Source organism: Vanacampus margaritifer, chromosome 15, assembly GCF_051991255.1.
Source record: "Vanacampus margaritifer isolate UIUO_Vmar chromosome 15, RoL_Vmar_1.0, whole genome shotgun sequence".
NCBI classification, from domain to species: Eukaryota; Metazoa; Chordata; class Actinopteri; order Syngnathiformes; family Syngnathidae; genus Vanacampus; species Vanacampus margaritifer.
This window is the reverse complement of record NC_135446.1, coordinates 6,758,457-6,770,941: the sequence shown is the minus strand read 5'-3', so window position 1 is coordinate 6,770,941 and position 12,485 is coordinate 6,758,457. Positions and strand designations below refer to the sequence as shown.

Sequence of the window (12,485 nt, the reverse complement as noted above, 5' to 3'; positions counted from 1 at the left end):
ATTGTGGATGTTCATACTAATAATAGGACTGAAAGTTGTCTTTTTGTTTGGATTTTAGAGGAATGCTTACATCATCCCTGCGGACGTGGTCTTTGTAATGTCCAGAGTGTTACATAAGCCCCGTTTGTATTTATTTATTCTTGTCGCTAGCAAAACACATTGTGACAGGATAAACGAGCGGATAAGCGAGTGAATAACCAATGCGGGCCCTCGCTTGAGCTGCATGCGTCCTATTAATAGGCCTGGCCCGGACTCAGCTGCAACCCAACTCCATCTGTCCAGTCACGTCCCCTCTCCCTTGCTCGCCCCTTCTCTAGTGTCCCCGCGGCCAGGCTGAGGGCACTGCGCTCCGCGCCACCCTCTGAGGCAGACAGACGGCAGGACGGGCCAACAGCTGGATCCTGGACCCTCGCACACCATGGAGGCTCTGTCCATTCAACTCCTGGAGAAGGACAGGTTGTGTTTAGGAAGGCGGGGCAGTGAACAAGAAGAGGTCAGGATGGAGGCCTTCACTCCTTGGGGATCCACCATGGATGATAAAGAACCAGAATGGGAGGCAACAACTTCTGTCCGGCGGAAGGTGTCCTTCGCGGACGCCTTCGGCCTCGACCTGGTGTCCATCAAGGAGTACGACAACGCCAACGCCGCTGAAGACAGCGAGGTCGCCGAAAGGGAGGCCCCACTGCAAGAGGAGTTCTACCTGTCGTGTCTCTTTGCGGCGCCCTCGTCCGAGGAGGAGCTGGTGCGGCGGCTGAAGGTGCAGATGGTGGAGCTGGAGAGTGTGGAGCTCCTCCCGGGAACCCCGACGCTCCGAGGTAGCGTCCGGGTCCTCAACCTCTGCTTCAACAAGTCCGTCTACGCCAGGATCACCCTGGACGGCTGGAAGAGCTACTTTGACTTGCTGGCCGACTACGTACCGGGATCGAGTGATAGGAAAACAGATCGGTTTACCTTCCAGTACACCGTGGTTCCTCCACTGGAAAAAGAGGGGACCCGAGTTGAGTTTTGCCTACGCTACGAGACGTCGGCCGGCACGTTTTGGGCTAACAACCAGGAGATGAACTACGTCATGTTCTGCCACCTGAAGAGTCCGTCCAGGCAACAAGTGCAGGAGGACAGCGTTGGCTTGAAGGTGAAGAGGAGCTGCCTCAGAGTCAACAGGTAAGAGATTCACTTTTCAGGATATTTAGTTTTTGGGTATATATAACCTTGAAACTGAATTTTATTGACCATCTCGAAACTTTTGAACGCACAACTGTTTCAGTACTATTTGTCCGAAGTGCTGGTTCACCCATGAATCGACCGATACATTTCCTAACCCCAGAGGTGGGGAATCCAGGCCCAGAAAGTAAAAACTCTGCCACAGACTGTCTTTAGGTGCTTCTACTCAACTGGCAGGCAACATGCCACAGTTTGGCTTTAGCCACAGGTGCTTCGATTCAACCGGCACGTAAACAAGCATGTTACCTGTCAGATGAGCAGTAGCACCTGTGGCTAAAGACAATCTGTGGCATCTGTGTTACTTTCTGGACCTGAATTCTGCACCTCTGGCTAACTCTAACAATTTATCAATGCAAGGCGTCACAATATGTTCTCCGATGGAAGTGGCCACTAAGCAACAGAATCTCATGAGAGAAACTGAAGAGTCAGTGGACGCCTTAGGAAATTAAGAAAATAAAAACACACCTGTTGTGAATTTTGCTTTTCAGATCCTTCTTAGAAAACAGCAAGATGTTCAAGTAACATGAAACAGTTAAATCTTAGAATTCCAAAGTTTTGAGAAGGTAAAATAAAGCTACCCTGAGAAGGTGACAGTGCAGTTTCGGTTCATTGTTGTTTATATGTCTTTACTCGACACTCTGCTTTTGGGGCTAAAGTAAAGCTATTTCTGCCTGCAGTTATGTAATTTGCTGGTGATGGATTATTTTGTCCATATATGGTGGTGTTGTCTGTCTCGCTTGACTGTGGCTAGAGATAGACATTCACTTCCTGTGTGTAGCCTACGTGCTATATGCAATAAAAATCTTATACTGTAGCGTAGCATGAGAACATCATGTTGTGATGCAGGACATTCGGATTATTTGGATGTGACATAATCTGAGCTAGATTATACACGTCATGAAATGTCATCATTGCTGGTTCTTTTGTGTGGGATACTGAAGGAAAAGATACATACAGAAGGTCATAAATAGCAGACTGACACATATGCATGTTTGTGCTATTACAGGAGGGCGAGTGCACAGGAAAAGGAGGGTATGGACAAACTGACACTCGCCGCAGGTGTGTTTGCATGTGTCACGATTATATTGCGTTTGTCAAAGCCGCCAACGAAAACTTTGACCCTTGTCGACCTGCAGAGGCAGAGGCCCCACGCGAAGCGGAGGAGATGAGGGCAAAGGCTCCGTCGTTATTCTTCCCCGCTGAACGAAAACCTTTGGTGAGGTTCATTTCTGAATTAATTATGAGTTTATCTTAATATATTGTGTTAAGACTAAAATCATTAATTGGCAAATTTAGAGTTTATTATAACAAAGAAAACAGGCTTAAACACTCACAAAATCATGACGTTGGGGAATCCAGGTCCAGAAAGTAAAAACCCTGAAACAGATTTACTTTAGCCACAGGTGCTTCTACTCAACAGGTGGAGACGATCTTGTTGACCTGCCAGTTGAGTAGAAGCAAAATATTGTAAAGTACATTCTTGAGTTAATGAGGTAATTTTCTGCCACTAGGTGGAATTGGTGTTTCATGCTAGACGTTGGCGACAGGAACCGAATGTTTTTATTTTTTTTAATTCAGAGCAATTGGTATTTGGAACATAAAGCAACTCGTGGACCCCAGGCCATTTTGTACGCCCACTAATACCCAATACAATAAAATGCAAGTTTTATTATATTAATGGTTAAGAGTTGCCTATATCAGAGTGGTATTAATCTAACAATGTGATAATTTTTAAGAGTGCAGTTTTCAGTGGTTAAAAAAGTACTACATTGGGTTCAAACTGAAATAATCACTTATAATTACAGTGACACCCCCATTACGTTAATTTGGAATGTAATTTCACTGTTGGCCCCATGCTGGCGGCACACTGGTTTTACACCGTAAATTTGAAAGAAGAAGACTGACTGAAAGCAGGAAGTAGGCCAACAGTATTTATTTCAAAATAAACCTAGCTGGTGCTGAGAAATGATTCAATGTTAAGCAGGGTTAACCAATTCCAGTCCTGGAGGTCCGGAGTCCTGCAGGTTTTAGATGTTTCCACCCACTAGCACACCTGATTCGTATAATCAGCTCATAAGCATGCCTGATATCAAGCCTGATCTTTAGGATCAGGTGTGTTGGTAGGCGGAAACATCTCAATCCTGCAGGACTCCGAGCCTTGAGGACCAGAATTGGTGAAGCCTGCTGTAGAGCATAGGTGTCAAACTCCGGTCCTCGAGGGCCACAGTCCTGCAGGTTTTGAAGGTTTCCCTCTTCTAACACAAGCTGATTCCAATCTGCAGGATCGTAATCAGGCTTATGTAGAGCTTGCTGATGAGCTGATCATATATCAGCTGTGTTGGAGAAGGGAAACTCTGGATTTCGAGGACCGGAATTGGTTAACCCTGCTTAACATTGACTAATTCTCAGCACCAGCTAGGTTTATTTTGAAATAAATACTGTTGGCCTACTTCCTGCTTTCAGTCAGTCTTCTTCTTTCAAATTTACGGTGTAAAACCAGTGTGCCACCAACATGTGAGTTTGACACCTATGCTATACAGGGTGCATGATATATTTCTAAAAATGTGCAACATGCCCTTTGAACTCTTGCTTTGCGTAAAAGTTTTGCTCCAACTTTAAACTTGTGGCATCTTTGACAGGTGGTGAGCCTAAAAAGCCAACAGCGGGCGGCACGCTTGGCGCACATGAAAGAAATCTTCTCTCAGAGGTGGGGGCAAGCTTCCTCGCGTGACCCCGCCAGCACCCTGCGTCCTTCGGGGGAATTTTTGCTTAAGCGCCAAAGGAAACAAGTACTCACCTATCATCAAATCCCCCTGATTACACTGGACTGGGACAATGATAAGCAGCAGCAGTGGGTGAGCTCTAACGTGGATAATATCTGGACTGGGAGAGCCAAAGTGACCTTGTCAAAAGCATCAGAGGAAAATGTCAAAGGTGCGCTGTCAGTTAATGATATTTGGGGGACCTTTCTGAATGGGAAAGGTCCTAGTCCCGATAACGAAAGCTCCGTGTGTGATGTATGGCAGGCGTTTATTCACGGGCCTCGCTGCGAGGACAACTGCGGTGTTCCCGAGTCGGAATGGCTGCAGACCGCCGCTTTGGTCCCGCCGGCAAGTGAGAACCAGCACGTACCTCGGAATGCACGGCTGGCCACTTTGGCAGCCTCAGCTGTCGGTCAGGCGCTGTCACATGCTTTGCCGGCTCACGTTTCCTCATACGCTGAGAAGCGCCAGCCATCAGAGACACGTGGCGGTGAAAACAGAGTTGCACCCGGGTTGCACACCCGGCCCGTCGCTGCCACTCTCCGGGAATGTGGATCTGCGAGGGCCATGCTTGTGTCCTGCGACTCTGTTGACAGTTTAAGTGAGTGTCACAAGCATGAAGAAGATCGGATAAAAGGAGCAATACAAGGAGACGAAACCTCCAAGCAGCTCACAGCTGCCGTAGCAACAAGCCAGAGGGGGTTGACGACAACAGACATGACAGCAAAGGCTCAGAACGCCAGTCGCGACAGTGATAGCATCTCGCAGGGAGAAAGCCCGGAATGGGAAGACACAGGTGGCGCACACAATGCCACGGATGACGTGGTGGCATCTCGGGACACGATCGAACACGGCGCAAAGGATGCTGCCAGACCAAAAGCGGCGGACGGAATTGCAATGAAATCTCTGCGTGCTGTCACATCGACAGAAGAGGAAGAAGTCAGGCCTCAGAAAAACGAGGCAGGTGAAAATCAAACGGCAAACAGCCCATTTGAGCCAAATGAAAGCTGCAGAATAAAACCCGCAGATGAATTCCATCCTAGCCAAATAGGAGGCATTGAATCAAAGACTGATGGTGCGGCGACACACAAGAACGTGAATCTGAAAGAAACTTTTTATTGCACTCTTGGGGCAAAAAATGAGGAATTGGGTGCACTGGATGATCATGCCGTCATTTCCAACGGTACGAGAGTTGGCACAACCTCGATCATTAGAGAAAATCGTGACAGCCTCACGGAAAACGCCCATGACAATCTTTTATATCCAGATAAATGCCGGAGAATGACACATGCAAAGAATCAAGGCTGCAGCCCAAAAATGGAGAACATCTCAAGGAGCGAGATGTTAATAGAGTCATCAGCGAGAGGCCAAAACGAGCAAGCTAGCGTGGATATAGTCAACTTCCCTTTAGTGGCAGAGTATAACGTGGAGGACACTTGTGTAAGGAGCACCCAGTCGGAGCCTGCTGTGGCAGAAGTTCTTGACGTAATCGCCTGCAGACTGGATGGAGGACAAATCGGAGACAATTCGGTCGGGAGGGTCCACGGTCAGGTCCGAAGAAACACAAATGTTGGCCATGATCCTTCAGGAAGGAAAGAAAGTGGGCAGTCGACAATCAGTCCCTCCAAGGGGTCCGGCGGTTTCATGTGGTGGAGCATGTTGTACATCCTGAGTCACATCACCAGAATTGTCACCTGCAGCCTGCTGGTCGCCGGGTTCTTCGTCGTCGTGGTGCTGTACGAATTCCCAGTCTTCTTTGTGCTCTACATGTTTTCTATGGCTTGGTGGTTTTACAAATGGAGGGGCCCTCAGTGGGCCACAAACAAGACGAATGTCAGTTAAGAATGAGTAGTGACGGAAGATGCCGTGTGTGAGTGTGTGTGTGAAATATAACACTATAGTAATGTTCCTTAATCTTCATAGTGTATGATCACACAGCCACATAGTGAAGGAGGATGAGGGAGTAGGTGCAATAATACAAACGTTGCCATTTGTAACGTTTGCTTCTGTGATTTTTATATTTGTATTTTTGTTTTTCCTACTTTTCATGTAGTGCAGTGGTTGTCTGGCTTTCTTGAATAAAATAAGCTACTGGTCACACAATTCTTTTGGGCTCAAGAACCGTTTTTCGTAACCACAATATCCAATAATATAACAACACTTTTGGCAGTCAAACCGATGACGGAGTATTAGGGCCATGTATAAATTTGCCACTTTATAAAGTGGCAAATTTGCGAGTTTATAAATTGGCAAATTTGCTGATGTTTGTGCCAATACTTTTCGGTGGGGTTTTCAAATAAGGAGATAGTAATTGCTTTAGCAGAGATTAACCATATCATGTTAAGCATTCACACCCTGTTCCACATCCTGAGGATCAAGCGTTAAGTTAATTTGTAAAAAGGTATATTTACTGGTACATTTATGTTTCCAGTATTATTATTTACACATTCATACATTTTATTTTTTTTATTTTTTTTTGCAAGTACCTAAGTGCTGCTGTTCTCTGTCATTTACTTGCATTTATCTAAAGTATGTTAGCTTCTGGTTGGTTAGTGTTAGTCAGCTGATAGTGGGGCCAGGAAGTGTTGTCGCTCTAGTTGTTTTTTTTTCCCTACGCCATCCTGAAATGAAAGGACATTTTATAAAGAGTGTTCCATTAACCACCAACGAATCCTTACTTTTAGCTCCAGGTGGACAAAAGTCAGTACCTCGTCCAGACTATAGCTACGCTACATGTATTTCTTGCAAGTTTCAGAGTTTTTTTCTCGCAAATTTGCCACTTTATAAAGTAGCAAATTTGCAAGTTTTTTTCACGGAATATTACCCCCCTTCTAAAAAATTTTTTTATCTAAGGACCAAATAAATATTCTATCTTTGTCAGTGTCTTCCTCTTTGAATAACGGTTTGTTGATTTACATTTAGGCCGCAATGAAGTTCCCCTAGCAACAAGAAAAGAACATCTTGCCTCCCGGTGTTGCTGCTGTCCCCCCGCCGCCACTCGCATGAATCAACTCTGTGAACCTCAGTGGCTCCGAATGAGAAAGCCGCTTTTCCTCCTCGCCTCCGTCTCTGCGGAGCCATCCATCGCTTCACTTTAAGTGCCTGTCGAGGAGACTTGGAAGGTAGTCAAATTTGCCCGGCAAACAGCACACCGTTTTATCACGGCTTCTCGTGGGAGCCACTGAAGACAACACATCACAGGGCTTAACTTGCACTTTCTTTTTTAATGTCTAATGTGCTGCTTTAAGAAGCAAATAGCACTTGTATGATGCCTATCAATTACCACACCAGTTCTCATCCTAACAAGTGTGTGAAATATCCGTGCCAGTTCTATAATATTGTTAGTAAATTACTACCAATTGTAGTAAATTATTGTGGCAATACTGTTGATTACTACTACTAATAAACAGTATTGCCACAATTTCCTTGAAAAAGTAATTTAGTTACTTGACTGATTACCTTACTTTAAAAGCAACTTCCTTACTTTACTGATTACTTAGTTTTCAAAGTTACTACATTAAATTAGGAGTTACTTTGTTACATTCAACAGAAGCCGACAACCGTTTCTACCAATTAAGCATGTATTTTTAACATTGACGGTAAGGAATACAGGTTTTTTTTTTTTAATCCAATAAATACAATCATTTTGACCTAACATAGTAAATAAAAAATAAACATTTTTAAGAGGGGGCTCAACACACACTTTTTTATGGCATTTTTTGGCATTTAAATTATGTTTTTAATCCCTTATATTTTTTTCTTAGTTCCCAATTCCTTTGATCATATTGCCTTTTAGCTTAGTTTTTTCGTTTTATTATGTTTTCCTTTAGCCTTTGTTTTTGGTTTTTTTTTATTGTGTTTTAGCTCCAGTGTTTCCTGGGTGCCTTTCCTTACATGGTTTCTCTGTGCCCCACCATGTTTTTTTTCCCCCAGGGGGGTGCGGTGAGGGGGTATGTGTGTGGGGGGGATGGGTGTTTTTCTTCTACTTTTTATTGTAATATGGATGTTTTGTTTAGCACCTTGAGTTGCATTTTAATGTATGAATGGTGCTATATAAATAAAGTTTGATTGATTGACTGATACATCTATTTAAACAATGAGTCTTTATAGATTTCACGTAGGTTAAAAAAAACGGGCTACTTGTTTTTATATAAATAAAAAAGTATTTTTCGACTTTTCAATTTTTTAAGGCAGTCTGCTTTGGCCTGACATATTTAACTGTTAAAATAGCTATGACAAAACTTTATATTTATAATGTACATTGTTTATAAATAAAATGATCAAATTTGGGGACTTCATACATTCACACAGCCTCGTGGGTCTTTCTCTTTAAGTTTGAATGTGCTGCAATCCATACTAATTGCTACAAATTGTGACTTTGCAAAGTAACTGTAGTCAGATTACTTCACCATTACTGTAAAAACACGTTACCGGCATCCCTGGTAATCAATAACATTTTGGCTATCTATCTATGTCTCGTTATGACATCACAAACTCAAAACGGGCGCATGTTTCAACTAGTGCGTCATGACACGACACCATGGGCGGTAAAGCAGTTCACCACAAGTCACTTGATCCGATCTGGGGTATGGCGACCTTTTGTGAAATGGGCGCCAATCCCATGCTGGCAGCCTCCAAGCAGGTGGCCGCTCGCCAGCGTTGGCATGGCAGAAGGCCGCTTCACAAGGCACCCGGGATCCTGTTTTTCACAAACCACACTGAATGATTCGGTCCAAGTGAATGTGACAGGAGTGCACCGCCACACATGGATTCTTCAGTATTTATAATTGAGTGATGTCATGATGAATAAATGGTTTTATCACGAGCATGGTGAAGCGTGGCCTCACATGCAAGTGCATTTGTACAAGGGTGCTTTGGAAAGATGTTTGGAGTTAAAATAGAGGAACAGTATATCAAGGATCATGTGAGTGATATTTCCAGAAGTGCATCTAATACTTTCGGTATAGACGTTGGGCTATAAAATCCAGAATAGAATAAAAAATTTAGGCTATGTTCAGAATAAGAGCATCATAAAGGAAGTGCTATGTTAACTGACTTAACAGCGTTCTTAGCAGATAACGTGTTGAAGGATTCAGGTTCACTTTTTCTCATATTTCCTTCTTTTTGTCCATCTTTCTGTTTATATTTCTAAAGAAAAATGTTCTTAACCCCCTCCTGATGCAGCATATTTGTTTGGATTCATGACAGGAGTCATGTTTTGTTTTATTCGAACTATGCATTTTAATTGATGTCATTTTTAAATGACAGCTCATCTTAGTTTCTTGTTGCTGTTTTGAATACAATGTACATTTTGACATTTTGAAGGCTATCTGGAGGGGCGGAGCAATTCCCGGTGGGCCGTCCTATAGGAGAAACCTGTGTGTCGTAATTGTTTATGTTTCGTGCGTTGCATCACAGGAAGAATCGGCAGCTGAGTGGCAAGAAACAACATGTTTTACATGGGGTTCGATGGTTTTGCACATTTGGAGGAGGATTAGGAGAGGCAGATGGTTTATTATTGTTGTCCCATCAATTGTACGGCCTGTCGGGGACCTGATAAAAAAGTAATTTTTTTATGCATTCCCACCAAAAGGGGCCGCGAAAAAGGAAAGAAATGGCTGCGAACAGGGAGGGTATAACGTGACGCTCAAAGCCTGGATTCCGGCTGATGCTGACGGGTTTGTGAGGCTCACTTTATTAACGGTTAGTACTTGTGACTATATATTTGTTACTTGAAGAGGATTTAAAAAAAGATATAAATCAAGTTTGTGCATTATAAAATCAGAGTCATTTTGTTTTGCGGTCTTATTCAGGTGTTCCAAAGCAGAATCGACAACCACCCTGACTTGTTCCTCGTCTTGAAATCGCTAAACCTTAAGACTTTAAAGAAAAAGAGAACGGAGGATCAAAAGGCAACGAGTAATAAAATTGGGTTATGGATTCCTATAAATGAGACTAAATATATGTATTTTTGCGCCTAGTTTTATTCTACAAATCAAATGTTGTCATCATCCCACGTCTCATATGGGCTTTCAATAGTTTCACTTTTTTCGCCAATACATACATTAAGCTTCTCTGTAAAGCTCCTCCTCTGCCATTTTGGCCGTTTAAATGCTAAAATAGCGGCGATTTTGCCCACTAACTTTCTTCGTCTACGCTGTGTCTATACAGCCAGCCATGTTTTCTGCCACTCAACCATCGCGCATGCGCAAAAAATGTCAACAAAGGATCCTTCTATACAGTATTGCAGGCAGGAGCCCACACATTGTTTCAAAATTGCGCAGGCAGCAGCCCACACATGATCAGCAAGTAAATAATAAATATCATAGTCATCTAATGTTGAGTGTCTCATTATCACTCAACAATTTTTATTTTCTCTCTTACAGGCCATTACATATAGGAGTGACTGTCTACTTCTGCTACTAAGAGTGTCACTGAGCTGTAATAATTAATATAAAAACTAACAAAACTTTAATCCACGAATAGGAACAAACAATACAATTAACTATATTAAACCTGTCTGTACAAAAATAACACATAAAAGAGGCAAAACACAGTCACAAGTGTTACTAGTAACAGCAACAAAGCATGATGGGAAAGCCTCCTACGATTACGTTGCTCTTTTCAAGTTAGCGTCAGCTCAGTACTGTGCAACAGAAGTGGCGAGAACACATTTCAAGATAAGAGTACTAAAAGGAAGTACAGTGTTAGCTGCCTTAATCTGGCTTGTTTAACTTAATTTGGTAAGTGTGTATTATGAAGTGTAAAATGTCTTTCTTATCCCATTTCATGTACATTTGCTTATTGTCCTGTTTTTGGTGCCCATTTTATGTTCACAAACTTGTTCAAATAAACACTGATCGTGCTCTTGTAAGATCATTCTGCATTTTAAATTACATTTTTGATTAAATGCAATATGAATATTGTTGGAGGGAATGCTCATCTATTTTACATTGATATACAAACTGTAAAAATGTGTACGTTCATTAAAATGTAAATTAAAGTGGGCTGGTGTGAGCCCTGAAACTCCAGGGCTTAAAAATGAGGCCTGTTTGTGTTATCATCACATGTGGGCTGATTAACCTCAATAAATAGACCTTTGACTAATTGCAAAAAAAAAAATTGTGGCTATTTAAGATTTTACTTTGGCTTTGTTTGAAACATTGCAAAAAAAATCCTGAAGAGGCACGTTTTTCCGCAAATAGGTTCCCCCATAAAATCTGTGACTAGGTCAATTTGCATATATGCAGTATAATATGGCTTTAACACAGGGAAGGTTGTGTTAATGTTGCAACGCCACTATCTTCCTGCAGATGTCCCTGCAGCCTCACTTATTACCCATCACACTCAATGCGAAAATATTTCATGCGATCCAAGGGAAAAAAAATCACCTCAAGCAAATATTTGACACCATCTGCATAATCCTAGACTTGAAGATGTCATTCTAAATAATAAGCAGTTGTGTGACGCAAAGAGTGACACACAGACAAACAATCTAGTCGCCCCTCCCCCACACTCTCCCTGTGGCAAAAATAAAATAAAATCTGCGTGCAATGAAGTGCACTGCCGGGGACAAGAGGGTGAATGAGGACATGGTGCGTGAGTGGATGAGAGCTCGAGTGGAGGCTGGGCCTTGCTGTGAGACCCGAGGGGACCAGAGGCACTCGGCTGACAGATCGCAGACCTGACAAAACTGAATTGTCCAACACACTCCACCACTGCCGCCATGCATCCATCCGTCCACCCAACATCATGACCCCTCACCCCTTGCACCTATGCAATCTTCCCCTCACCCTATACTTGGCCACTCGGCATTCCCTGATGTCTTCTAATTCTTATGTCAGGGAAGCTTCCAGCTGCTGGTGCTCCTGACACTTGGCATTAGGAAGGTGGGACACCAACATCTCCCAACCAACGTTAATTGCAGCCTGTTTGGGGATTATCAGTGTGCTGCTCTAAACGGCATTGATGTACACTGTAAAAAGTGTTTGTAGAATTAATAGTAAATTTCTGTAAAATTGTGACTTATACAACTTTAAATACAAAAACACTGAAACAATGTGTAATTTACATTAATGTTGTAAAACTTGGAACCAAAAATGTTAAAAAGATCACTTTTTTTGAGAATTCACAAATTACTGTTATTTAAACATATAAACTGTAAAAAAACAAACAAAAACAAAAAACATTGGTATACAGTTTAAATTACATCATAGCAGTGTTAGAATAACACTTTCTGTCAGTAGGTTCTTTGGCGCATTTTGTTTATGCCAAAAGAAACATTCTTATATGTATATATTAATTTGTAAAATGCATTTAGATATACAGCAAAACCATGTGGATATAAAGGTTAAACTAAATGTATTATGTTAATTTAAAACTGATATACTGTTGACTTAATTATTAATTTAATACATATTTTTTAAATCTGTATGTTTTGTTTTTTTTACACACAAAAAAATAACCTGGCTGCCGTGGTTGCCAGAATAATTTTGTTAAAAT

The 12,485-nt window shown here is 42.3% G+C and overlaps 1 protein-coding gene across 1 annotated transcript; it reads left to right on the top strand.

Annotated features, from left to right (window-relative positions):
- Positions 1–253: 253 nt before the first annotated feature.
- On the top strand, positions 254–6,086 carry ppp1r3aa (protein phosphatase 1, regulatory subunit 3Aa). Its single transcript, XM_077545667.1, has 4 exons — positions 254–1,161; positions 2,228–2,280; positions 2,358–2,437; positions 3,861–6,086. The coding sequence occupies exons 1-4, from the start codon at positions 419–421 to the stop codon at positions 5,823–5,825; spliced, it is 2,841 nt and encodes a 946-aa protein (XP_077401793.1). The 5' UTR covers positions 254–418; the 3' UTR covers positions 5,826–6,086.
- Positions 6,087–12,485: the final 6,399 nt, after the last annotated feature.